The sequence below is a fragment of the Meles meles genome, chromosome 7 (genome assembly GCF_922984935.1).
Source record: "Meles meles chromosome 7, mMelMel3.1 paternal haplotype, whole genome shotgun sequence".
NCBI classification, from domain to species: Eukaryota; Metazoa; Chordata; class Mammalia; order Carnivora; family Mustelidae; genus Meles; species Meles meles.
The window spans coordinates 24930447-24957460 of NC_060072.1; the positions used below are offsets into that span (position 1 = coordinate 24930447).

Below are 27014 nucleotides of genomic sequence, written 5' to 3' on the forward strand. Positions count from 1 at the left end.
CTGGAGTGCAAATAATAGTAATCACAAACACTTCTGGAACATTCCCAAGGCACCATGTGCTGCACTAAGGGTTTTACATATACAAACTCACTTAATCCTTCCTAAAGCCCTTTGAAACAGGTGCTATCATTATCTCCAGCTTAGAGATGAAGAAACTGAGACCCCAAGAAATCAAATAACCTGCCCAGAGATCACAGAGCTAGTAAATGGCAGAGCCAGAACTGGGTCCCAAGGAGATACTGCAAATACAGCACTGAGGCAGTCTACCTCTTCCCTTTTGAAGAAGAAACAGAGGCTAATTAATAACTTCACTTGCTCCAAGCTAAGAAATAGTGGAGCTGGAGTCCCACCCAAGGCTGTGTGAGCTGTTAACTTCCAAGCCAGAAGAGCTCACTCATCCAGGTGGTGATCTTTCCTTGTGAGAATGATCTCGGGCTTTTGCAGTCTCCCTTTGTGGAGGGACAGCTTTAGAAAACCTTGGTGGTGACAGGGAGTCGTTGCTCAACACATGTTTGTGGAATAAATACAAAAATGAAGATTACCACACTCCCTGGTGTCACAGCGGACCAGAAGGTGCATTTTACAGTTGAGTAACTCCAGATAAAAACAGGAACATGGTGTTTATAAGCTGCTCTCCGTGGAGGAGAACACAGAAGCCAGGGGAGGGAGAAATTGGGGGTCCTGAGGAGAGGGGCACCCAGCAAGTGCCAGCAGGCACTGGCACCCCCAGCACGGGAGAAGCCAGGGCTTCGTGTGAGCAGGGCTGCCCTGCTCGGCCTCTCCTGCCCGGAGCTCAGCTGTGAAAACTCAAAGGGACACTGGTATGGCTCTCAATAAATATTTGTCCAATGTGTGGATGAGTAAAGGCAGGAGAGGGGGTGTGCTTTGGAAGTCCATCCCTTTCCTCCCGGCCAACCACACCTCAGTAGTCACTCCCAGATAAAACTCTCCCTGCCCGGCAGCCGTCACAGGCAGAGGAACTGGTGTCGGTCCCCTTGGGACGCAGAGCCATGCCCAGGTACACGGTGCACGTGCGCGGAGAATGGCTGGCCGTGCCCTGCCGGGATGCGCAGCTCACCATTGGCTGGCTAGGCCGTGAAGCTGTCAGGAGGTACATCAAGAATAAGCCGGACAATGGTGGCTTTGCCTCGGTGGATGATGTGCACTTCCTCGTGCGCCGGTGCAAGGGCCTGGGCCTGCTGGACCACGAGGACCTGCTGGAGGTGGCCCTGGAGGACAACGAGTTCGTGGAAGTGGGTGAGTGGCCGAGTCCATGCATGCCCAGGCAGGAGGCTTGGCGGCCACCCCCGGGGGAGGTGCGGTGGGCTGCGGGCCGGCACATGCCTGGGAGAGGGGAGGCTTCCCATTCACCTGTTGTAGCAAGGCTGCAGACCCTGAAACAAGCTGACTTCCCTTGCCCTGGTAAGCCGTGGAGGCTGCATTGAGGGGGGGTGAGGGTGCAGGTGAGAGCTTGAGCTGCCGTTTAAGCCCTGCCCACACCTGACACCTGCATCTCTGCCTTTTGCTCTCCTCCTTGGAAAAGATGCTAAGAGCACTTGAAAGCCCATGAGGCTGTTCTAAAGCAGCCATTTCTATAGAAGTGAGAGGCAGTGGAACAGTGGTCTCCCTGGTTTGCCAGCAAGGCTGAACGAGCTCTCCCTTGCCATCTGTAAAGGAGCCTCTCCGGTATTCTCGTTTTAGTTATAGAAGGCGACGCCATGTCTCCCGACTTCATCCCATCACAGCCAGAAGGAGTTTACCTGTATCCTTCCCTGCAGGCTGGCTGGTCTGCTCTGAGGGCTACTCCCGCCCGGGATGGGGCTGGGGCTTTCTCACACTCCCCAGTGTTTTCCTTTACCTGGCTTCAGATACAGCAAGTACCGAGAGCCTGAAAAGGTAAGCTTCAAGCCAACACTCTTTTTGTAAAGAAAATGAAGTCGCGCTGGTTTCTGGAGGGTTGGGGCCCGCAGAATTTATGACCAAACGTTATCAGTTAGGACAGGACTTTATCCTGCTCTGTGAAGTTAGGAAAAGGTATTATGCTTATTTCTTGCTTTCTTTCTTCAGCCTCTTCTAGACCAAGCTTTTTCATTAGCACATTAATGTTTCAGAACAGAAATAAAATCTCTTGAGTGTCAAAATTCAGTTCTGCTTGAGGCTTCCCTACTCTCTTGGTCAAGCAGCCCAATTGCTCAAGCTCACTGAGGTCCCCTTCTTTTGTGTAGTACATTGCCTTAGATGGGGACAGCCTGACCACAGAGGATCTGGTCAACTTGGGGAAAGGACGCTACAAAATAAAGGTACCAGGGAGGGTGGGAGGGATGTTCTCTGACCTTTTTCACTGCATATGGGAGCCTTCAATGTGCTCAGCTTTGACCGATGTTTTCCTAGCTCACCCCAACTGCTGAAAAGAAGGTGCAAAAATCCAGGGAAGTCATAGATAGCATCGTGAAAGAAAAAACTGGTATCTTTTTCTCTTTGTGTCATACAATTCTTTTTATTGACTTAAAAAAAAAATGACCTGCATCTAATGGTATCATGTCTGTTTGTTGTTTTTTTCCCCCTAGTTGTTTATGGTATAACTACAGGTTTTGGGAAATTTGCCAGAACTGTAATTCCTGTCAATAAGCTAGAGTAAGTCTGATCCCCCTTCCCCCCAGCAAATGTCCATTCACATGCCACCTGTCCCCATCTTTGGAATTTCTTTCAACAAGAGAAGTAATTAACATTGCCCCAATTTCCAGATGAGGAGGATAAGGCTCCTGTTCACTTGCATACGAGTTGGCATTGAAAACACAGGCTTGCTGGTCTCTTCCATCCCATCACACTGACTTATTCGGTCTCTCCAAAGATTCACCTGTTCTTCCCCTTCATTTCCCCAGCTGAGGGGACACTTTCACTGCGAGGTATCTAAGAGGGGTTTTCCCTTTCTCTTCCAGAGAGCTCCAGGTCAACTTAGTACGTTCACATTCTTCAGGTAAGTCATTTCAAACGTTAAATGACTTCTAGTCTTGTTTGATTTGGTGATTAAAGTACAACACAGCGCAAGGCATCCTGTAACAGGCGTGAGTAGCTAGTGCATCCTGAAAACTCATGCCAGTTCTGCTTCAGGGGAGGAAGGGAAGCAGAAAACATCAGACAAGACCACCTTTCAGCTGAATCTCAGGAAAGGAATGGGCCAAGTGGAGGGATGGGTTTGGGTCAGGAGCGTGTACATGGCTGTGCCAACACAGTGGTGCATTCAGGGAAGGAGTGAAGGCTGGAACTCAGGGAATGAGTTGATCAGGATGAGGTGAAATGGAAAAGTCTGTCCAAAATCCGAGCTGGTTGCTATTCTAAGAGTGTTGGGGAAGGTGGGGCTCACTGAAACATTCTAGGAAAGAGAACCAAAAAGGCAAAACTGGGGTTTCCCATTTTTCTAGAAGATGGGACTTTAAGAAGCAGGACAGTCAGGAAAGAGAGCAGTCCAACTATCTGAATCAAGAAGAGACAGGTGGTAGGAGACTGGACTGAACTGGGGAAAGATCTGAAAGATGGAGGTAGAAACGACTTTGATTTTCTAGGAGAAAAACATCAATTCTGTTTTGCAGGTGTTGGGAAACCACTAATCCCTGAGAGATGTCGGATGCTTTTGGCTTTAAGGATCAATGTCTTAGCCAAGGGGTACAGTGGCATTTCCCTGGAGACCCTCAAGCAAGTTATTGAAGTATTTAATGGTAATGCCATGGATCCCTGGGCTGCCCCTCCATTGAGGCTGGGCATGTACCACAGGCAGTCTTGGTTGATGGCATAGGGAGGAGCTAGCAGAGACAAGATGACATAACATAATGGAGATGAATGTAAATGGGCTTGGTGAGGAGAAGGATAACTGGGGGTGGGGGGAGCGTGGGGACAGAGACACTTAATTCTTTGTACCTGCAACTCATTCTTCATCACGTTTTACTTAGTATTTGTACCTTTAAGTCTGGAACAAACCCCTCATGTCTGTCCCTGAGCTTAAAGCTGGAAAGACCCTTGAACTCCATGATGCCCCGATGTGGTTAGAGAAGTTGCATCAAATCATCTGGGAAACACCATGATTCCTGGATGTTCATCCCAAAGACCATTTCAGTAGTTCCAGTTAGTGTCTAGGAATCTGAACTCTTAATGCTCCCCAGATGGTGGGATAGCCAGACTTAAATAACTGAAATTCAACTTCTTGCAAAGATAGAACAGAAGTGTAAAGAGATCGAAGGGTTTTGGACCAGGAAGCCATCTGGTGCCAGGATACAATGCAGTTCTGCGCTTTGGAGCTTACTTCTCAGGATAGAAAAAGTCCGACATGGAGACAAGATTTGAAATGCTTGGGAGGCCACGATCCCTTCTCACAGATAAGGATGAACAGAATAGATCAGTACAGGCTCAGGAAACTCTTTGGGGTGAAGGTATAAAGGTATATAGGGCACCTCTGGGTGCCTAGAGTTCTGAGAATTCTCTTGGGTGAACTATGATGTGGAAGCTGGCCTATCGATGGCACTTTTCCTACCGACATTATTTAGCAGTTGGAAAACACACTGTTATTAGGAATCTGAGTTTACTCTAGAAAAAAGAGGATTTGTTTTTCTTGGTGACTGAGAATTTCCTCCAAAGCAGTACATGTCTGTTTATAAGTGGTGGTGAGGTAGCAGGCTGGGTGCCTAGGAATCTGGGCAAAAAAAAAAAAAAAAAGGAAAAGAAAAAGAGACTACATTCCCTATGCTTACCTCCTTAGAGAACCCCTGTGAATACTTTGGTTGTGTCTTACCCTTCCAGAACATTTTATATTACTTTTCTGGTGTAAATATTTACATGTTTCCAATAACTTTTCTTTTTCCCCCAATATCTTTTAATGGCTACACACACTCTTTGGCCATATGGTCCCTTAATTCCTTATTTAGATCGTTTCTAACTTGTTCTTAGGAACAAGACTGTAATGAACAATAGCTAGTTCCTGATCTTTAAGATGTATTGCTACAATTTCTAATAATTTCTAGGTCTGATTAGACCATGCACAGTGAATACAAAGGGGTAGAGAACCAAGAAAGAGGAAAAAGTTAAAGGAATAGATGATCCTTACAGTGATGGGGGTCACCTTTCTTCCATACAGCCTGATCTGGTTTGTTTCTCTATATAGTGTACCCCCAACCACCTTCACACAGCAAATCTGAGTATGTCCTGGCTAAAATATGTAATGCTTTCCATTGTCCTGAGGATAGAGTCTAGAGTCTAAACTTTAAGAAAATATGTATTCCCTATGCTATACCTTTCAGCATCAATGACTTACTCATTCCATGAAATGGAAGCCTGTACCCCTCCCTCTCCCCTTCACCCATTTTGCCCAGTGCCCCCACCTCTGTCAACCATCAACTTATTCTCTATATTTAGGAGTCTGCTTCCGGTTTTTTTGTTTTGTTTTGTTTTGTTTTAGATCCACATATAAATGAAATCACCTGGTATTTATCTCTATCCTATTTAACATAAGACCTACCGGGTCCATCCATGTTGTCACAAATGGCAAGATCTTCATTGTTGGTTATAGCTGAGTAATATTTCATTGTGGGTGTGTATACATACATGGATATATGTATATACATATATACCTACGCATTACCTATTCCTTATCCATTCATCTATTAATGGATGCTTGTGTTGCTTTCATATCTTGGCTCTTGTAAATAATGCTACAGTAAACACGGGGTGGCATGTATCTTTTTAAATTAGTGTTCTAATTTTCTTTGGACCCAATATTGGAATTACTGGGTCATATGGTATTTCTATTTTTAACTTTTTGAGACTCCATATTGTTTTCCAAAATGGCTGCACTACTTTGCATTCCCACCGACAGTGCCCAAGGGTTTCCTTTTCTCCGCTTCCTCATCAACACTTGTTTTTTCTCGAGTTTTTTATTTTAGCCATTCTGCCAGGTGCAAGGTGATATCTCACTGAGGTTTTGATTTGCATTCTCCTGATGATGAGTATGCTGAGCATCTTTTTATGTGTCTGTTGGCCATCTGGATGTCTTCTCTGAAAAGATATCTATTCAGGTCCTCTGTCCATTTTTTTAATTGGACTATTTGGTTTTTCTAATGTGAAGTTCTGTAAGTTCTTTTTCTACTTTGGATATTGATTCCTTACCAGACATATCATTTGCTAACATCTCCCTTTCAGTAAGCTGACTTTTCATTTTGGTGACGATTTCTTTCATTGTGAAAACATTTTATTTTGGTATAGTCCCAATAGTTTACTTTTGCTTTGGTTTCCCTTGACTAAGAATCCATATCTAGAAAAATGTTGCTAAGACCAATATCAGTAGTTATTGCCTATGTTTTCTTCTAGGATTTTTATGGTTTCAGGTCTCACATTTAGGTCCTTAGTCTGTTTTGAGGTAATTTTTGTGTATGGTATGAGAAAGTGGTCTAGTTTTCTCAGCACCGTTTATTGAGAAGACTTTCTTCCCCACTGTATATTCTTCCCTCCTTTGTCCTAGATTTTTTGGTCATATAGGCATAGATTTACCTCTGGCTGTCTATTCTGTTCCATTGATCTGTGTGTCCATTTCTATGTCATTATCATACTGTTTTGATCACTACAGCTTTGTAGAGCATTTTGAATTCTGAGATTGTGATACCTGCAGCTTTGTTCTTTTTTTCTCAAGGTTGCTTGGACTGTTGGGGGTTTTTTGTGGTTCCATACACATTTTAGGATTCTTTGTTTTAGTTTGTGAAAAATGCCATTGGTATTTTGGTAGGGATCGCATTGAACCTATAGATTGCTTTGGGTGGTATGGACATTTTAACAATATTAATTCTTCCATTCCATGAAATATGCCAATTTTTTGGTGTTGGCTTCAACGTCCTTCATCAGTGTTTTATAGTTTTCAGAGTACAGGTCTTTACAGTCTAAACTTAAAGTGGCTACAAGAGATGGCTTTTTGCTACTGGGAGGGTGCTCCTTCCGGCCCATCCCCCTTATTCCCCTCTCCCCCCCCTTTTTTTTAGTAGCAGCTCAGCCAGGTCCCTTAAGCACTAGTTGTGCTTTCCCCCAGTATTTGTGTCACAAAGCGATACTAGCTCCTGCTGGGGGAGGTTGGTCTCACTGGTAAAATGAAGATAGCCAGAAGTAACGGGTGCCTCCTTCTCTCCCAGCCTCCTGCCTGCCTTACGTTCCAGAGAAAGGAACCGTTGGCGCCAGTGGAGACCTTGCCCCACTCTCTCATCTTGCTCTTGGGCTCATTGGAGAAGGGAGGATGTGGTCTCCAAAGAGTGGCTGGGCTGATGCGAAATACGTAAGACTTTATGAACAACTTCCATCCTCAGTAGTTTCCCTAAGCTGGACGCCGGCTGCAGGTGCCTGCTTCATAACATTGAGTCCTTATGGACTCCCGAGAGGGATCCACCATTATCCCTGTTTCATAAATGAAAACTGGAGCTTATGAGTCAAACTAGGTGAGGCTCTAAGCTTCCATTCTTTACCATTGGGCTTCTGGACTTGGTAGTCACCTTGGTGAATAGGTACAGTGACCAGTGTTGATCCCAGCAATTTGTTCTGCAACGAAAACTCTTCCAGGGCCTATCCAGGAGGTCACGCACTGGTGGGAATTTATTGAGTGGCTGGTCTCACAGTGCAGAGCCACAGATCCCAATCCTGACTGTATGGCCTCTGGACAGCTGGTTCCATTTCCCCCCAAGCTCCTACCCCAGTGGTGAATCAGAAAAGTGTGTTTTTGGTCAAACTTTCATGTCTTCCTCATCCATCTCCAGATTCCATCAGAACAGCCCACAGAATTATTTGAAGTGTTAGCTCAGGTCAATTACTGAGAGGTCCCCTCAGTGAAGGGGCAGAGCACCAAAGGGGAGGAAGAAGTTAAGGGAACAGATAATCCTTGGTGGGGTATAGGTTCCAGATCACCTCTGTTCCCTACAGCCTGATCTTTATTTCTCTGTGTACAGTGTTTGCCCAGCCCCCTTCACACAGCACATTCCAGCATGTCCTGGCTTAAGCCTGTAATGCTTCCCATTGTCCTTAGAATAAGGTCTAAACAGCGTGGCTTCTAAGAGTCTTGTTGGTGGAATTCCTCCCTCTCGGTTCTATAGTGGGATGTGCTGTGTCTGGGACAGAGGGACCAACACATGCATGTTTTTCTCTTTCCCACTCCCTCCTGCTCCTCCTCCCTCCAAGGAGTCCTCTGGGTCTTTCCCCTCCCCTCCAAATGCCTTGAGCCCCTCCTTTCTGCTCTCCTAGCATCTTCAGCGCTCATTTTCCAGCAAACCCCATGCACTTCCTGCTTTCTAGATTGCTTAACATACTCTCATTCTGGAATTGCCCCTGAGCTGGTCTGTCTCAATTTTCCTAGACCAGCCCTAGGCTGACACCCACAAACAGTCTGGTGAGTAACAAGTACTCCCAATACACTTGTGAAATGGACGCAGTGAATGGTGCTGACTCTGCCTGCCTTCCTTGCTCAAGGGTCCTTAGCACAGTGACGGTTTCACTTCCTTTATTTTGGGAGAAGATAATCCTGCCAGTGCTTAGATCAGTAGGGAGGGTGGAGGACTTTTTAGGTCAAATTCGGTAGGCAGAGAATTGCGGACAGTCAGGAAAGAAGCCTCAATACAGTAGAGGTGCTCGTCGGTGCTGAGGAAGCAGCAGGAGAGAAAGTGAGTCCCTAACGTGGAAGCTGAGTACAAAGGACCTAGAAACCCAAACGCAGGGTTATATCCTCAGACACTAAAGTCCCTGCTTTAAGTATAAAAATTACGTGAACTAGAAGTCGGCTTTCAGACTAAAGAATAGAACTAGAGACTAGACCAGAGTAGATGAACAGAACCAATTTATGTAGGTCTAAACTTTATAAGACAGCTCTTTAGGCTTAAGGATATTTTATCGATTCCTTGGAAAATTGGAAATAGAAAAAATGAAATTCGAAATTCACTTGATACCCATTTTATCTTCTTAATCACTCTGCAGGTCCTGGAAGCTCATGGATTGAAACCAATTGTTTTGAAACCAAAAGAGGTAAAGAGATTCGAGGAAGCTTTAGTCATTTTAACAAGTCTGTGTTTATAGACTATATTTGGTCTTCATATCTATCTCACTGGTTTCTTAAAGTAAATGTGGCTTTCACGTCTGTTTAAAGTTTGTCCCTGAAGAAAGGACTCCTCCCCAAGACTTCAAAAGATTCTTCATGCCACAGATGCTTCGAGGTTCTCTTACCTAAGAACGTAAACTCCAAATCGGGATCCCTAAGGATCCCTAACAGATGCTTTGAGATAAGATCCCTTGGGTGCTCTCCACCAAGAATCTTGGACCAGAAATGTCTTAAGACATCTTGTCCACAATGAGGACCAGTTAAAAAAAAAAAAAAAAAAAAAAAAGCAGCATCCTTAGGAGCTGAAGATTTTATATGCAGTCTACCCTGGAGGGCCATGGCTGCCTTGAGAACGGGGACATTAACACGTATTTCACTTGCCAGGTTTATGCTAACCGGTTCACAGACAATGGCACTTCATCTTCCGGTACCTACTAAGCATTCCTGCCCTGAACTTTCAAAAACATAAATAAATGTCATTCAGCTGACGGGTTAACTCTTCTCTTACGGAAGCAAAAGATACGAAATCAGCTTGAACGTGGGTTACAACAACTACCACAAAGGACTTCTCTCTTCCTTTCCAAAGGGCCTGGCGCTCATCAATGGGACACAGATGATCACCTCCCTGGGCTGTGAAGCCGTGGAGAGAGCCAGTGCTATTGCGCGCCAGGCTGACATCGTGGCGGCCTTGACCCTGGAGGTGCTGAAAGGCACCACCAAAGCCTTCGATACCGGTCAGCATGGCTTTTCCACCGGGTTACTGTTCAGTGGACCAGAGCTGGTTGGGTGGGCTGGACCCAGTCTTTAGACATGAGAGTGGTGGGGGTGGATGATAGGGGGAGAGGAAAATCCCCAAGTCCCTATGGCATACGCAGTATTGCTACAGCTTCCTCTAAGTGATGCCACACTTGATCTTGAAATGACCCCATTTTAGGGACAGATGCTCATTCTAGAGTTGACCCAGAAATCCGGATCATTCCGGTCTGACTCCCATTCAACTGTGTGCATCTTAGGAATCTGTTCACAGGATTTTAGAATTAGAGTAGGATTAGTGTTAGTCCTCATTAGAAAATTGGGAGGGAAAAACTACAGAAGTTGTAGCTTACCCAGAAGTGGTGAATTTGAAAGACTCCCTACCATTCTAGGTAGTAGGACAGAAAAACGGCTTAAAAATGATTGAAAACTATCAGAAATTGGCCCCTGTGGAGCTCCCTTTCATTACCAGCCTAAATCTTTTAAGGGTAGGCTCAGGGTCTTGAGTTAAATTCCCAGTGGGCTCCACACGTATTTGCACCCAGACATTTAAAGTAGAAAAAATACGGTCAATGAGGATAATCTTGCTTTTGGAGTTAAGCTTTTAACTGAGTGCTGGTAAGAAGCTCTGGGACTTTCGAGGGCTTGTGTCAGCACTGTGGATGGTCCTCACCCATCGATGGTAGTTCATTCTAAGGCAAGAATTGCTCAGACCATTTCTCTTTCATCAATTCTAGACATTCACGCGGTTCGCCCTCACCGTGGGCAAATCGAAGTTGCTTTCCGGTTTCGGTCACTCTTGGACTCAGATCACCACCCGTCTGAAATAGCAGGTCTGGGCGTGTTCATGTGAGTGAGCTTATGTGGTGTTGTGTTTTGCGGAAAAAATTGACCACGTGTCCCTTGCCGTCCCCTTCCACAGAGAGTCACAGGTTTTGTGATCGTGTTCAGGATGCGTACACCTTACGCTGCTGTCCACAGGTAAACCAACAAAACAATCTTTTCTTTTTTCCAATTCAGGGCGCAAAACAGAAAAAGAGGAGTGTTAAAAAAATCATGTAATGGTCAATTATAATCCAAATTTCTTTACTGCCTCTTTTATTTTTTTTTAAGATTTTATTTATTTATTTGACAGACAGAGATCACAAGTAGGCAGAGAGGCAGGCAGGCAGAGAGGAGGAAGCAGGCTCCCTGCTGAGCAGAGAGCCCAATGCAGGGCTTGATCCCAGGACCCTGAGATCACAATCTGAGCCCAAGGCAGAGCAGAGGCTTTAACCCACTAAGCCACCCAGGCACCCCATTTACTGCCTCTTTTAAAAATTACTCGTATCATATTTCCATTTGTCTGATCATTGCAGAGTTTCTATTCTCTAGGATAAGCTGTTTCCTTTTGAATTGCTTTGCTCAATTCTCTTGTGCAGGAGCACAAGAGACAACTTGCTGTGTTGGTTTAGTGACGTAACTTTTAAAAACTCTTAGTAATAACATCATCCTAACCCGTTAATGGAATTTTAACTGGTTCTCCCTTTTAGATACCACAAGAACCAGCCTGACAGAGATGGCCACAGGAAGGGTGAATCATAATTCAAGGGCACATCATGGTTGTGCCTTATCTGCATTTGATCAGCAGATATAAACCATCATAAATAAATCTGTGAGGCTTAACTTCAGTTAAAACAATGCAGAAGACCTGAGCTGGCCTGAAGCATTCAGCATCGCAGATGTTACCACTCGTTTGTGTGTGGCAACTGGATGAGAGATTAAAACACTTCTCAAGAATGAAACAATATTTCATTTGGTGCCAGTTTCTAGTCTAGAGTGTAGTAAAGAATCCTCCCCAGAGCAAACACCCACATTTCCTTTGACTCAGCAAGTTCCATTCTAGCTAGGTGATCGGAAACATCTACCAGAAAGAATTGCTAAGTTAGCCTTATAGCCCAAATAAATCCCAGTTTAAAACTTGCTTCCTTGCTATCCTAATAAGATCCTTGCTATTCTAAGACAAGCATCAGACTCCGTGTGACAGACACCATTATCCGTGTTTTCAACGTATTCACTCATCTGATCTTGTATTTTAGGTCCACGGTGTGGTGAATGACACGATAGCGTTTGTGAAGAACATCATTACCACAGAACTGAACAGCGCAACAGATAATCCTGTATCTTTTGACTGTGTACTAAGCTGTAGCTGTAGAATTCCAGCTGGTAATTTTTAGATCCGCTGAAGTGATCCTCTTGTGTAGCATCTCTGTTCTGTCACTCCATTTCATAGACTAAGTCCCTGAAGTTCAGAGGGTAAATGACAGAGGCAGGTCTGTGAACCTAATTTCACTTCAGAATCTAACATGCTGTGCTTTCCCAGTGGACCCATTCAAGGTTAAAGGATGTATTTCCAGCATTGGCTGAGAGAGTTCAGGAAGATGGTTGCCCTAAAATCCAGGGCTGAGATTGCTGATAGAGGATGAAGACCTATGTCACAGGTGGGATTGTGGGGACCCCGCCCAGGCTGGCATTTATGCAAGCCTTCCTGGTTCTAGTGACACATTAGACAGAAGGCAACTTGTTAACACTTACCGAAGCATTGCTCAAGGAGTTATGGCTTTCCTCACCTCAAGTTTTTACTTTTGACATGGATTTTACTCCAATCAGTGTTTCCCAATTTTACAAAGAATAGCAAGAATGCTTCCATTTCTCAAAGATAGAGCCCTTCTTCCCTTCATGGTGTGGGTATCGCAGAGCCATCTTATTTCTGCTTTGGAATGTTCTTTGATGGTACAGTTCCCTCCAGATGTTGATGTGATCTCTCAGGAGTCACACTGGCAAAGTCTTCACAGAGATACTCAATACTGCCTTTGAAGACCACCCAGACCCTTAGCAATATATTTTTCCTATACCACATCTGCCTTAGTTCTCAACACTGGAGAAAGTGCTAAGTTAACAACCTTGGAAGCCATTCCTAGCTGAGGTGAGCAGACGGGTTTCACAGCAGCTGGGTAAGACTGATTTATCACAGGACCTTGCCAGTGTGGTTTCTCTGATAAGCTTACTTCAGGATGTGTGTTTTATGTCCTCAGTGTCGGGTCGTTTTACAGTTAAGTCAGACCCATACTAAATAATTCTCAGCTCACTCACCTCAACACCACTCCACGCACTGCCCCCACCCCCCCAAATGGAGTAGAGCTTTCAAGAAGTCTATGTAATTCTTGTCTCATCTATCAGTTCTTATAGAGGAGAGATATCCATTCTACACTTACATAATTTAGACTTTTTTATTTTTTAATTTGGGAGAGAGAGACAGAGAGAGAGAGAGAGAGAGAGAACGAGCAAGACAGAGGGGCAAAGGGAGAGGGAGAAGCAGACTCCCCCCTGAGCAGGGAGCCTGATGTAGGACTTGATCCCAGGACCACGAGATCACAACCTGAGCTGAAGGCAGACGCTTAATCAACTGATCCACCCAGGTGCCTCCATAATTTAGACTTGAAAGAGTATCTTATAGAGCAAAAACAAAGAGTTACCCTTTAAATTAGTAGATGTGGGATAGGGATAATTCCTAACTAAATTCTTCTCCTACCACTTGCCCCAGCAAAAATTTCAGCCGAAAGTACTTTCCTTTCTCAATTAAAGATTCTTAATTATCAATGAATTTCCAATAAGGTAATATTCGGGAATTCCCCAGCAATATTGGTGTTAGTTGAAAGAATATTCCTCTCAGTTTTTCTGTTGTAGAAATAGAGCACCTTTTACACAGTTGCTAGATGTCATGGAGGCTAAATTCTGATTGCTCTACTCTGATCGCCAACAAACAAATCTGGAGCAACTGGAAAACAATTGAACATGCTAAGTTCCAAGTATGTGCAAAGATTACTCGCTATAAGGATTCAGAGAATGGAGAGAAGACTAGGGCCTGTGACTAGGGGGTGGCTCGGTGGAGAAGAGCCAGCGCTGGGCCCAAGAGGCTCAGGGTTGTGTGTACTGAAAAGGGTAACTCCCAGCTTGATGAAGTTAATGTAATCCGTGCATCCCCAGCTCTTTGGAAGTCAGAACCTTCCTTGCACGGAGTGAGTTCCTAGCTGATAGGTAGTAAGCATTCTTTAGTCCAGTGGGTGTAAATCAGCTCTTTGCCATCTACAAGAAGGGCCTGTTACTGCCTTTGTCTGGGTGCCTGTTGCTTTAAGCGAAGCACATGACAGAATGGGATGATCCTTGAGGGCATTAAGATGCAGTGAGTCTGAGTTGCTCCTACTGAGATCGGTTTGCAACAGCCTCTTGGCCACCATTTACTATGGATGCTGCTGTAGGATCACTGAGTAGACTAAAGTTTGAAAATCTTTCCAGAATTGATTGTTCCAGACTATGGAACGTTCATCAACATGTGGTCGTTCATCAACAAAGTCTTCCATTCAGCAAATTCTTCTACCAAGCACAAGAAGAAATGGTGTCCTGGTCTCTGTTCTTAGTTATAGACACAAACTTTTGAGGGAAAGTACTAACCACTAGATTATGATAGTTACGGTGTTCGAGAATCTCCAATTTCAGAAAAAAAACACAAAAACCAAAAAACATTTCATGTTCCATGTTTTCCTTGGCCCCTAGTTAGGTGCGCATGATTCATCTTTAAGGTTTTGGGTATTTGTTTTGTTGTTTCTATGTGTTTGTGTCCCTATATGTCAACAACTGCTTGTAGAAAGACACTCCTTCTCTCTACCCGTATTTGTACAAGGGCTACAAGTGTTAAAAATTAGCCTTAACTTGTTTTGCAAGATGGTTTTTGCCAGCAGAGGAGAGACTATTTCTGGAGGAAACTTCCATGGTGAATACCCAGCTAAAGTAAGCTTTTTTAGAATTGCTCCTGACCCTGAAAGCATATTCCAATTTAAAAAGCCAGGTGAACTGAGACACTCTTTCTAGGCCCTAGATTATTTGGCCATTGGAGTCCATGAACTTGCTGCGATTAGTGAAAGAAGAATTGAAAGACTCTGTAACCCCTCCCTCAGTGAGCTGCCTGCCTTCCTGGTGGCTGAAGGTGGTCTCAACTCCGGGTTCATGATTGCGCACTGCACCGCAGCAGCCCTCGGTAAGAATACCGCCCGTTCCCCAGAACACAAGCCTGTCATTTCATCTGAAAGTGTCCAATTTTGTCCTTTAATGCGATTTTCCCCCCACCTCATTTGCATCCCACCTGTCTCCACAGAAATGCAGAAGGGGAGTCTCTTGAACGTTTTTTAGAAAAAAAAAAAAACACTAAATGAAACCTAAACAAAGCTAGACTGAAACATACTAGTACCTAATGAGTTTGTAAATGATGAGGTTTCCACAATTTCTCTGTAGGACACAACTGGATATCACCTAGGAAATTCATCTTTGTAGCTTTTCCCCTAATCTCCATTTGAAGACTAGCAGAAGGGAAAAGACAAAGGTATCTACAATTAATGGTGAAACTTGAGCTGATTTGAGTGATTAAGCTTTGGGTACATTCTATTAGATACACCAGCCACCAAGATCATAAATATGTGATTACAATTTGCAAAAATGCTTATTAGAAGATGCCCTCCATGAAAACTGAGTTTCAGTGTGGCTGATCTCTGACTCCAAACTGTGAGTAACACATCACAGCAGGCTCTAGTACAAAGGACACACTAAGGGCTTCATTAATATTTGCTCACTTAATGGTCACAACAATACCACGAGGCGTGTACTATTATTAGCTCCACTGTACAGATGAACACCCTCAGAACACGAAGATCTGAGAAGTTAGGTGACTTACCCAGCACTGGACAGCTAGTAAGTGGAACTGAATTCAAACCCAGGCATTTTGTTCTCAAATCCATGCTCTAGCTTCAATTAATGTGGATCTCGTTTTAATCTGTATTTAATCCTAAACTATGGTTGCCAGATTTAACAAATGGAAATGCAGGATGCCCAGTTAAATTGGAATTATTTGGGACATCCTTGTACTAAAAAATTATTTGTTTTTATCTGAAATTCAAAATTAACTGAGCATTCCATATTTTTTTTCAGGCAAGCCTACCCAAGAGGCAGGAGGCCTGTGCTTAATCAATAGCATAGACTCTAGGACCAAATTCCAACTCGGTCATTTATCAGGAGTGAGATATGGAGCAAGTTTCTTAATCCTCTCTCTGTATACTCCTCTGTAAAATGGGGGTGATGAATTTACCTAATGGGACTGATTTGAGGATTAAATGAATTAATGCATATAAAGCTTTAGAACTATGCCCAGCCATGTTGTAAGCACTAAATAAATGTTAGCTGTTATTAATATTACTCCTAACCCCTTCCTCACTGAAGCCTCACACAAAAACTCACCACAACCCAAAGGATTCCCTGAATTCATCATGTCCTCTATCTAGTATCTTCTAATTGCTCACTTACCTCCTTATTAAAATATTCCTCTAAAGGTAGCAACTTATACTAACTTCTGGAGGTCATGGTAACTGATCTAGAAAACATTAGGGATTTTGGAAAGCTTCATTTGAATGTGTTTGGCTTTCCCTAAACTGCCTATTGAAGTTGTTCAACTTTCAACTTGCTTTTGTTATAATGAAATGGGTAGTTTTCTTTTTCAGGGACATGTAACTTCTCTTTCTGAATAAGCCTCACCACAGACTGTGTATCCATTAAGCAGGTTTTGGGTCCCAGGACCTGGGACTCGCCGTGCTTGAAACCTGGAAAGTTCTCTTCTAGGACGAGCCGACCACCCGGTCTACATCGCTAGATTATCTCAGGATCCCTTATAGCAGGGAGAACTCTCAGTCACTCTCAGGAGCAAAAACGTAGGGGAGAAAACTCTCTCCATGGCTCCAGGAGCAGGGGAGGAGTTCTGGAATGTAGGTCCTCCTCCACACTTAATGTGTTGTCCCTGGGCCAAGAATTCAGCCATCCACTGAGAGTTTGTTAGAACAGCAGAATCTCAGGCCCCACTCGAAACTCAATATTTGCATATTGACAAGGTTAGAGTGACTCATATGCACAATGAAGTCTGATCTAGGCCACCTCCAGAATTCCTCCCCCTCCCCAAGACGCGTCCTGCAGCCACAGAGCCCTTGCTTGAATCCCCCCACTGGACCGTCTGAGCTATGAAATCTCCTTGTGCAAGATCTGTAGGCCCAGTCTCCACCCCCAAATACCACCCTGAATCCTAACGCCTCCTCTGGGGACACAATCAGTCCATCGTTCTCAAGTACTTGGCAAAGTCCATCACGACTTTTTCCCCTAGTCTCCCGGCATACTAAACGCTTCCAGTGTTTTCAAATAGGGTTTGTAATAGGGTTCCTATCAGGTCTCATCTCAGAACTCACTATTCCCTCCTTTTCCATTTAATACAAACCCAACCTGCTTCCTTTTCCCAAAATAATTTGGGACCATCTGGTGCTTCAATACCAACCAAGAGCTCCTGGAGAGGACACTCCGCGCTGTGAGGCACACGGGCAAGCCAACAAGGCAATTTTTCCCATTAGCAGCTTACTTACCTTGCCCTGGCCTCTTGCAGTGTCTGAGAACAAGGTTCTGTGCCACCCCTCGTCTGTGGACTCTCTCTCCACCAGCGCCGCCACGGAGGACCACGTCTCCATGGGAGGATGGGCAGCAAGGAAGGCCCTTCGGGTCATCGAGCACGTGGAACAAGGTAAACCCAGTCCATCTGGGACGGCGCGCCCCACCACCAAATGACTACGTCTGCGGTCCTTCCCGTGGGATCCCTATGGGCAGCATCGGCATCACCTGGGAACTTGTTAGAAGGGTCGATTCTTAGCCCCGGCCTGAGATCTGCTAAATCAGAAACTCTAGGGAAGAGAACAGAACCCATCTGGGTTTAACAAGTCTTCCAGGTGATTCTGAAGCTCGCGGAAAATTAGGAACCACACCTGCTGTCTAAGCAGTTTCGCTGGTCGGCTTAATTTTTTAAACAATTAAAAACATATTCAAAAGTGGAGAGATTAGTGCTACAAACCCTCCTGTACTCCAACTCGACAGCACATTTGCTTCATTTTTTCCTTGACTTTCTCAAGTTATTTTCACACAAATCCCATCACATTATTTTCTTCCTGCATACTTTGTCCCTTAAATATGCATGCTTTTTTTAAAAATCCACCATCATGCCATTCTCATATCCCAAAAAAATCAACAGTGAGTCTTGGTATCACATACCAAGTTGAGTACATACTCAAAATTTCCCACTTTCTCAATGCCTGCATAGTGAGTTTGTTCAAATCCAGATTCGAGGTCCACATTTTAAATTTGGTGGTCAAAGTTGTAAGTCTCTTTTCATCTAGAACACTCCCCTTGCCCATTTTTTTTTTTTTCATGCCACAGACTGGTTAAAAAAACAGGTCAGTCTTATGTCAGAGTTTAACATTCTGGATTTTTACCTGTTAGCCTCCTCAAGGTGTTACTTTTAACTTGCTATCTGCATGTTATCTCTGTCCCCCCCATTTCCCTTTGGCTGTGGAAGAATTAACAAGATTCAGATCCGTATCTTTCGGGAGATAGTTTCTAGGGTGGAGCTGTGTTAGGACAACCTCTCCCTGCCTTAATTACTGCTTATTTGTTTTTTTTTAAAGATGAATTGCCTTCCTTTAGGCATTGTTAGCTAAGCTACTAAGTTTTTGCAATTGTATCAGAAGCTGTTGGAAGACAAAAGAATATCACTACAGTAATTCCCCTCTCCGGGAGGGGGAGGGGACATTCCAAGACCCCCGGGAGAAGCCTGATCCCTCGAGATACCAAGTCCTATATATACCCTGTTTTTTTTATGTCTGTATCACAGACATACCTGTGATACAGTTTAATTGCTAAATCAGGCACAGTAAGAGATTAACAAGAATAATCAAGTAGAACAGTTAAAATAATATATTGAAATATAAGTTCGGTGAACGTGAGCTCTCTCAAAATAGCTTACTGTGCTTTACTCACCCTTCCTGTGACGAAGGGGGGACGACAGGACAGAATGCGAACACGGCCAGGTGAAGTGAGCAAACGCCTCAGGCGTTTTGAGGTAGCTTTAGGCTACTCTTGACATTCCGATGATTTGTCAGAAAGAGGCATCTGACGACCCGTCAGAAGGCTCACCTGCTTCCAGACTGTGGTTGATTCTGAGCAACCAAAACAGCAGAAGGTGAAATAGCAGATAAGCAAGGACGAAGGTATCCTAAGATAAATGCGGGAGAGTTATGCGCTCGTATTATTGAGATATAATTTATGAACCATACAATCACTCACTTAAATTGTTCGCTCCGGTTGTTACTAGCACATTCACAAAGTTGTGCCATCACTACCACAAATCAATTTTAGAACATTTTCATCCCCAAAAGAAACCTTGAACCTTGTACCCTTGACCCAGTACTCGCCCATTCTCCCTACTCCACCCCGCCCCGAGGTTTAGGCCCCCTGGATGTCCTTTCTCTATGGATTTGCCTGTTCTGGAAATTCCATAGAAATGGCATACAATATCTGATCTTGTGTAACTGGCTTCTTCCGGTCAGCAGAATGTGTTCGAGGTCCGTCCATGTGGTGGCATGTGTCAGTGGTTCCTTCCTTCTTCATGGCCCAGTAATATTCTGTCATATGGCTACACCACGTTTTGTTTATCCATTCATCAGGACCTCTCCTGATGAAACCTAAAGCTGGCAAGATACCAGTTTCTACAATTTGAGTTTTAGTGGGCTTGGGAGCCTTTGAGTTTGAAGGCTTGAAAGAACATTGTAGAATTATGCAGCGCAACAAAACTGATTTGCTCCTTCCCTGGCTCCTTCAGTCCTTCGACGAAAGTCTATGTGCCAGGTATTTCAGCCCCAAGAGAAGCAGCAAGACTAAAAACAAATGGAAATAGGACGCAGCTGTCATCCATCTTGATCAGAGGACGTAAGGAGAGCACTAAGACATTTACCTGTACAGCACTCCCCTTCTAAACGTTAAAGATCCAGCCAGTGGGGTAGAAGAGGAAATTTTTTTAATGGTAACCGAATGCCAAAGCAGCTCATTCTACCAAAAGGCTGAGAGCCAACCATCTCTTAGTTGGCTAGAGCTGTCAACTTCCACGTGAGCGATATCCCCCCAGCACGAAGTCGGCTTCAAACAGCTGTCCCCTCCACTTTTCTCGTAGTGCTGGCCATCGAACTCCTCGCAGCCTGCCAGGGCATAGAGTTTCTACGCCCCCTGAGAACAACCACTCCTCTGGAGAAGGTCTACGACCTCGTGCGCTCTGTTGTAAGGTAAAGGCAAACAGGTCCCCGGGTGTGACATCATTTCGGGACTGTGAACCCTGGCCGCAGTTCGCGTTGGGCTGATGGTCTGATGTGCTTTCTGTGCAGGCCCTGGATAAAAGATCGCTTCATGGCTCCAGACATTGAGGCAGCGCACAGGCTGCTCGTCGAGCAGAAGGCAAGTTGGCCACTTGGCTTCCTTCTTAGTTTTGGGTCATTATGGGAAAGCAAAGTGGGAGTGGGGACTGCAGAAATACTGTCTTATTCTTTTGTTTCCTGTCTCTTCCTTGGAAGTGAACAAAAAGGAACTCGAGCAACTTCCAAGGCAACTAAAAAGCTCTTTGATAAACTCTTAAGTGTCCCGTGTTGCATCCAAACATTGACTATCTAGCAATTAGAAACTGAAAGGACTTTAAATGGAGTTTGGGACAGGTACTCCTGAGGAGAAGATGAGATGAAAGGTTCATGGATCCCTTCACCAAGAATATTCTCTTTTGATCAAAAGCACGTTCTATTTCCATGATGCTATCACCGCCTCCTCCAACTAGCCCAATGACTAAACGGACCTGAAGACAAGAAAAGAGTCCCAGGATTTTTTTTTTTTTTAATTTTACTTACCTCTTTGACAGAGATCACAAGTAGTCAGAGAGGGAGGCGGTGGGGGGGGGGAGGGCGGGGCGGGGGAGCAGGATCCCTGCTGGGGCTCAATCCCAGGACCCTTAGATCATGACCTGAGCCGAAGGCAGAGGATTTAACCCACTGAGCCACCCGGGTGCCCCAAGTCCCAGGGTTTTACTTCAAAGGTCTGTGGATCTGTCTAGCGCTGTGGTGTGTCCCGCCTGTCACCCTGGGTGAGGTACAGGTTCTCTTTACTGCTTATTTCCCCTGGCTTCATTGACTATAGATTTATTCGATAGGAACAGATGCCTCATAGGCTGACTTATTGTTTTTTTAAAGATTTTATTTATTTGACAAAGTTAGACAGAGCAAGAGAGGGAACACAAACCGCAAGAGGGAGAGGCTTCCCGCTGAGCAGAGAGCCCGATTCGGGGCTCGATCCCAGGACCCTGGGATCATAACCTGAGCTGAAGGCAGAGGCTTAACTGACTGAGCCACTCAGGCACCCCTAAGCTGATTTATTTTTTAAATATATTTTTTAAAGTTCTTTGAGCCTTTTGTTGTGATTTGTGGGCCTCATGTTCTCTGGAATTTCTTGATTTCCCCTGGAACCATTACTCTGCTCTTGGGGAATGACTTTTCCCTGTGATCCTCACAGCTGTCATTCCCAGGTCGTGCCCTACACCCTTTGAGGGGCCTTGCATGCTGCCAACTTTGGTGCTCATAGAGAGGTGTGTGAGAGGTTAGCCTTTTTTAATTGAAATAGACCTGACATATAACATTATATTTGTTTCAGGAGAACAACAGAATGATTTGATATCTGTGTATTTTGCAGAACGATCACCATGATAAGTCTGGTTAACATCTGTCACCGCACGCACACAGTTACAGTTTCTTTCTTTTCCTCATGAGAGCTTTTACGGTCTACTCTCTTAGTAACTTTCAAGTAGACAATAGAGTGTAATTAACCATAGTCACCCTGTTGCATATTCTACCCCCAGGATTTATTTATTTTAAAACTGGAGGTTTGTACCGCTTGACACCCTGTACCTATATCACTCACCCTCTACAGGACTCCTCGGGCAACCGTCAGTCTGTTCTGTGCATCACTGAGCTCCCTTTGTTGGCGTTGCACTGGATTCCACTTATCAGAGTATCTGTGTTTCTGACTCCATTCACTTAGCATACTTATCTCACAGTCCATTCAGATTGTCACAAATGCCAAGAGTGCCTTCTTCTTTACGGTTGAATAATACACACACACACACCCTGCATTGTCTTTATCCATTCATCTGTTACTGAAACCCAGATTTGGCTGCCCATCCCTTGAAAGACCAAGACTCGAGAGATGAATTTTGATGGGAAAGGACTTTGAGCTCTGTTCATGAGGCCAGCCACCTGGGGAGAAGCCGGACTCTTGTCCCAAAGCCCACTCCCAGGTTTCTGCCTGGCCCAGAGTTATTTAAAGGGGTTTAATCAGCTAAGGGAGTACAGTGGTCTGTGACATTTCTTGCCTACCTGCAGACTTGATGATGGCAGCTACAGAGTCATCTTGGTGCTTGGTGGTTGTGCAAATTCTAGTTTTTTGGTGCCCAGGGTGGAGGTCAGTTGAGCAAAGAGGTCTGGTTCCTTGGTACCCAGAGGTGGAGCAAGAGTGTCCTATTCTTTCTACAAAGGAGGGCAAGAGCTACAGATGCACAAAGGGAGGGTCAGGAAAGTCATTTATGTGTGTGACCTTAAAAAAGAAAACCATTTTGATAAAGATTGCTGGGTTAGTCAGAAAGCCAAGGCAGTTCCCAACAGACTTGCTGGCCTCTGGGGCCTGGGAAAGTTCTGGTCCTTCATTCCCCAAGGCCAGAGGTCTGCAAATCTCAAAGAAAGTCAGTTAATTCTGTTACAGATCAAGGGCCTTAGGTCAGCAAGCAAGAAGTGTGTTACCTTGACTCAAGATAACCCTGAAGCCGGGCTGGAGCGCTGCCGTACACCCCTCGGTGGACACCAAGGGGGCTTCCATGTCTGGGAGTTTGTTGTAAGTAACACTGCAATGACCGTGGAGGCGCAGGGATGTTTTTGAGGAAGTTAGCCTTTGCAAGGATACATTTTCTAAGGTAATACAAAAGGATAGGAAATGCTCCTTGGTTGTTAGCAGCAAGCTGATAAAAAGCAGCTGTAGGGGCACCTGGATGGCTCCGCCAGTTAAGTGTCTGCCTTCGGCTCAGGTCATGATCCTGCGGTCCCGGGGTCCCCGGGGTCCTAGGATCCAGACCCCCATGGGGCTCCCTGCTTGGCAGGAAGTCTGCTTCTCCCTCTGCCCTTCACCCCACTCAGGCTCTCTCTCTCATTCAAATAAATAAATAAAATCTTTAAAAAAAAGCAACTGTGAATCAAAAACAGGACCTGGGGGCGCCTGAGTGGCTCAGTGGGTTAAAGCCTCTGCCTTCGGCTCAGGTCATGGTCTCAGGGTCCTGGGATCGAGCCCCACATCTGGCTCTCTGCTTGGCGGGGAGCCTGCTTCCTCCTTTCTCTCTTTCTTTGCCTGCCTCTCTGCCTACTTGTGATATCTGTCAAATAAATAAATAAAATCTTAAAAAAAAAAAACAAAAAACAAACAAAACAAAACAAAACAAAAAAACAGGACCTGAACTTCAGAAGAGGAGATTCCTGAAACAGAGTAGGCTGGTGCATGGAGTTGTAGAGTAAGCAAGGGTCTGAAACGCCGGTTCTCAAACTTTCCTGTGCGTGTGAATCTCCTGGGGCTCTGGTTCTAGGGGAGGCGGATGCCGCTGGCCCACAGGAGGCTGTGGGAGCAGCAGGAGTGCAAGGAATAGGGTGCTGGGGGGCTCAGCCAGTTACAGGTCTGCCTTAGGCTCAGCTCATGATCTCAGGGTCCTGGGATGCAGCCCTGCATCGGGCTCCCTACTCAGCAGAAAGTCTGCTTCTCCCTCTGCCTGTCCCCTAACTTGTGCATGCTCTCTCTCTCACAAAATAAGTAAATAAAATTTAAAAAAAATGTTTTAATGGCATAAGGGGTAGGCACATGGGCCATGGAAACCCAGCAAACAAGGACATCGTTGCCCTATCCAAGCTTGTTTTAGAAAACGCACATGCATACCTTTGAGCAACTTTCCTTAATTCTGTCCACACTGAATCATCCGGGTTTTGTTTGTGTGTTGGCTTGTTTTGCTTCCAAAGAGTAAGCAGCTGAAAACCCTCCCGGGGAACTTGAGAAAGGCTTTGGACTTTGTATTTTAAAAGCTGTTAATGCAACCAAAGACTAATGGATACAGATTGTGTGTCAAATGAAAGCAAGCAAACAGCTGCTAGGTGCCTGGTCAGCTCGCGACGCTTTGATCAGATGAAGCTGACGTTGACTGACGTGTGAGGACAGTGTCATCAACATTCTGACTCTGCTTTATCCCTCTCAGGTCTGGGAGGTTGCTGCCCCATACATCGAAAAATACAGAATGGAACATATTCCAGAATCCAGACCGGTTTCTCCAACAGCCTTTTCACTGGATTCTCTACATAAGAAATCCACCAAAATCCCCGAGTCCGGGGATCTTTGACATGCTTTGTCATGGATCAGCAGATCAGAAGGTCCTTGGTTGAACAGCAAGCAATATTATGCTGAAGAAGAGACCTGAGGACTTCCCTAAGTAGATCAACCCATTCTGTTGTTCGGTTCTTCTAAAACCCCCTTTGCTTAGGCTGGTAACGGCATTAGCGTTCCTCACTCTAGCACTGTGTTCTTGTTGACCTGGTTTGAGACACAGAAGTTGTTTTCAGATTATAGGAGTTTTCTTTCTTCCTTAACAATATCAACAGGCCACAGACCACTTCATATTATTTGAACTCAAATTTTGAAACAGATTGGTATTTTTTTCCAAAAACATTAGACTTTTATGAATCTCTCTTCTCCTCCTCCTCTCCCCCCTCCTCCTACTCTCCACCCCCCGCCTCCTCCTCCTCCTCCTCCTTTTATGGTTTGACCAGATCTCCACTAGATGACTTTGACTGATTGAATTATACCATGATATGATGAATGTTCTCACTAGGCCTTGATCAACAACTTCTTTTGAAGTCATAATTTGTCCTGAAGCTTCTCTTTCTTCTAGTAATCGCATCAGAGTATAGTCAATAGGTCGAGAGGTTTTGTGTAAAGGATTACTATTGGAGTGGCCCTTACTGGTATTTGTCAAATATCACTATACATCTCTATCTGGCTATCTGGCAAAACACTGTACATCTCAAAAAAAATCTCAGATGCTTAAGCTGGAGTTAGAGGTTAGTATTTTACCTTCTCCCCGAGGGTTAGTACTTTATTCACAGTCCTCTAAGAACCCTGCGTTGAGAAGCCTCCTGTCTCACAAATAAGGAATCTTATGTTCAGAAGTAACCAACCCCTTCTCTGTAATGATAACCCTTAAAAGGGGGAATTCTTGACAAAGGTCCACGGGGCCCTGGGCTGTGTTACGCAATCGGTTTTTTCCTCAAAAAAGAAGACAAAGGACTATCTGGGAAGACTTAAGTATAATCACCCAAATGAAAGATGAGTCAGATGACCTCTTTGCTTCGCAAGGCTAACTCTGTGACTTTGCACCTACATGTGCGAATGCGTGCAAGGGGCTCTCCGTGCAGGAGACCAGAGCCACGGCTCCAACAACAGTAGGCCAGATACACTTGCCAGCTGGCCTACCCGCTTCCAGCCTAAAATGGGTCCAACAGTGTATTTCACGGTAGTGTTTTTCTCTTTAGATGGCGGTCGGTCTCCAGCAAAAGGTGGACACCCAAGGGAAAACCACTGCCCACCGCAATTCAGTGATCAAAATGGGCTGAGGAGCCTGTTTACGGAAAGGCTGTTCTGGGTACTGTCCTTTGCCAAAACATCAACAGGCACAATGAATTCATGCTTAGCCACGAACCCCAGTCGAGCCAGTAAACCCCGCCGTCTAATGGCTGCTCTTCCCTCCAGTGTGGGAAGGCTGGGTCCCCACGGGTCACTGTGGTCTTCCCGGGCACTTTATGATCGAGTTTTCAGGGCAGCTCTATGAGAAACAGCATGAGAAACATGCTGCCAAGAGAATGTCAAGGTAACCGTGGAACAGACTCCGTCTGTTGTCTTATGTTGTCACGATGTTCTTAGATTTTTATAACCAAGTGTAGTGCCTCCTTAGGGAAAGGCTATCGAGCTGCAGTTAATCAAGCTTCTAAAAGGTTTAGACAATGAATGTTATTAGCACATCGCCATGCATCTTTAGAAAGTGGGGTTGGTTTGAGTATCCTTTCTCCTTCCCGGGGGGAGTAGCAGGAAGGGTTAGAAGCATCTCGATTTCCTCCCAGCAGGCTCACCCGGGCTTCTTCCCCTGCCATCTCAGGGCAGCCGGAGGGCAAGCCCCGGAGCCTTTGGGCTCTTATGCTTTTCAGTGCCACACTTGCTAATGTCCTGGTGGCCGAAGCAAGTCACCCTGCCCAGCCCAAGCCAGACAGGGACAGTGCTACTCAATGGCGTTGGGATGTGATCTGCGGTCCATCACTGTAACAATCTACCACGTATGTAAAACCAAACACAGAATCTGAAACATTCAAGACGCTTTTCATTACTACTTTCAACTTGAGCCTCATCTTTGTATCTGGTCACTGGATTGTTACCGTTTTATTAAACCTTCTCATTATCTCATGAAGAGCACGGTCGTTTTGCATTTGGGGGGTTATTTGGTTAAAGGCGTTAACTTCCTAAATGTAAACATTAAAAATATACCAAAAATCAAAGCCAAGAGATGTGTTTCAGGCCACGGCATAGGCCGGGTTAGTCAACGAAGTGTCGCATTCCCTTGGCTTAGTGATCAGTTCAAGAAATGGTTGAGGTCGCGATTTGGTCCAATGAGACGGAGATGACTTTTACTGGAAGCTTTGAGAAAACGTTTTCTCTCCTGAGAGCCATGGTAGCCAGGCTTTCTCATCCACCTATTTGAGGCGAATGAGGAGGAGGCACAGAGCCCCTAGGGCTGTTGAAAGCCAGTCCAGCCCACTGAGGAATGCCAAGGCTGGCTGACAAAGCAGAAGGAAGGAGGGAATCTGAGTCTTCGGCATTACTGAACTGCTGGGTAAACCAGTCCTGAAGCCTGTCTGTCTGGTGAATTTTCAAGTTGATCTAATACGCTTCCTTATTTTTGGAAGCAGATTTTAGTCAGATTTTGAAATCCATAACTGTTGGCGTCGTCCCTACCACAGCTGTTTCTGAGGTGCCGTATGGGGCTCTATGGTACATCGGTATGGCATGTAGTCCTGTATTCAAAGACTTCACCCAGTTGGGAACATGA

General features: G+C 45.0%; 1 protein-coding gene across 2 annotated transcripts; it reads left to right on the top strand.

Annotated features, from left to right (window-relative positions):
* Positions 1-684: 684 nt before the first annotated feature.
* Positions 685-26375, top strand: HAL (histidine ammonia-lyase). Of its 2 annotated transcripts, XM_046013477.1 has the most exons (21): positions 691-821; positions 963-1257; positions 1702-1762; positions 1869-1896; positions 2226-2300; positions 2392-2464; positions 2568-2634; positions 2940-2977; positions 3591-3716; positions 7164-7303; positions 8986-9033; positions 9693-9840; positions 10597-10692; positions 10782-10840; positions 11938-12018; positions 14621-14686; positions 14768-14933; positions 17367-17501; positions 19977-20085; positions 20185-20254; positions 24120-26375. In XM_046013477.1, the coding sequence occupies exons 2-21, from the start codon at positions 1011-1013 to the stop codon at positions 24258-24260; spliced, it is 1974 nt and encodes a 657-aa protein (XP_045869433.1). In that variant the 5' UTR covers positions 691-821; positions 963-1010; the 3' UTR covers positions 24261-26375. The 2 variants fall into 2 exon arrangements, with proteins under 2 accessions (XP_045869432.1, XP_045869433.1); XM_046013476.1 differs by having other exon boundaries at positions 685-1257.
* The last annotated feature ends 639 nt before the right edge of the window (positions 26376-27014 follow it).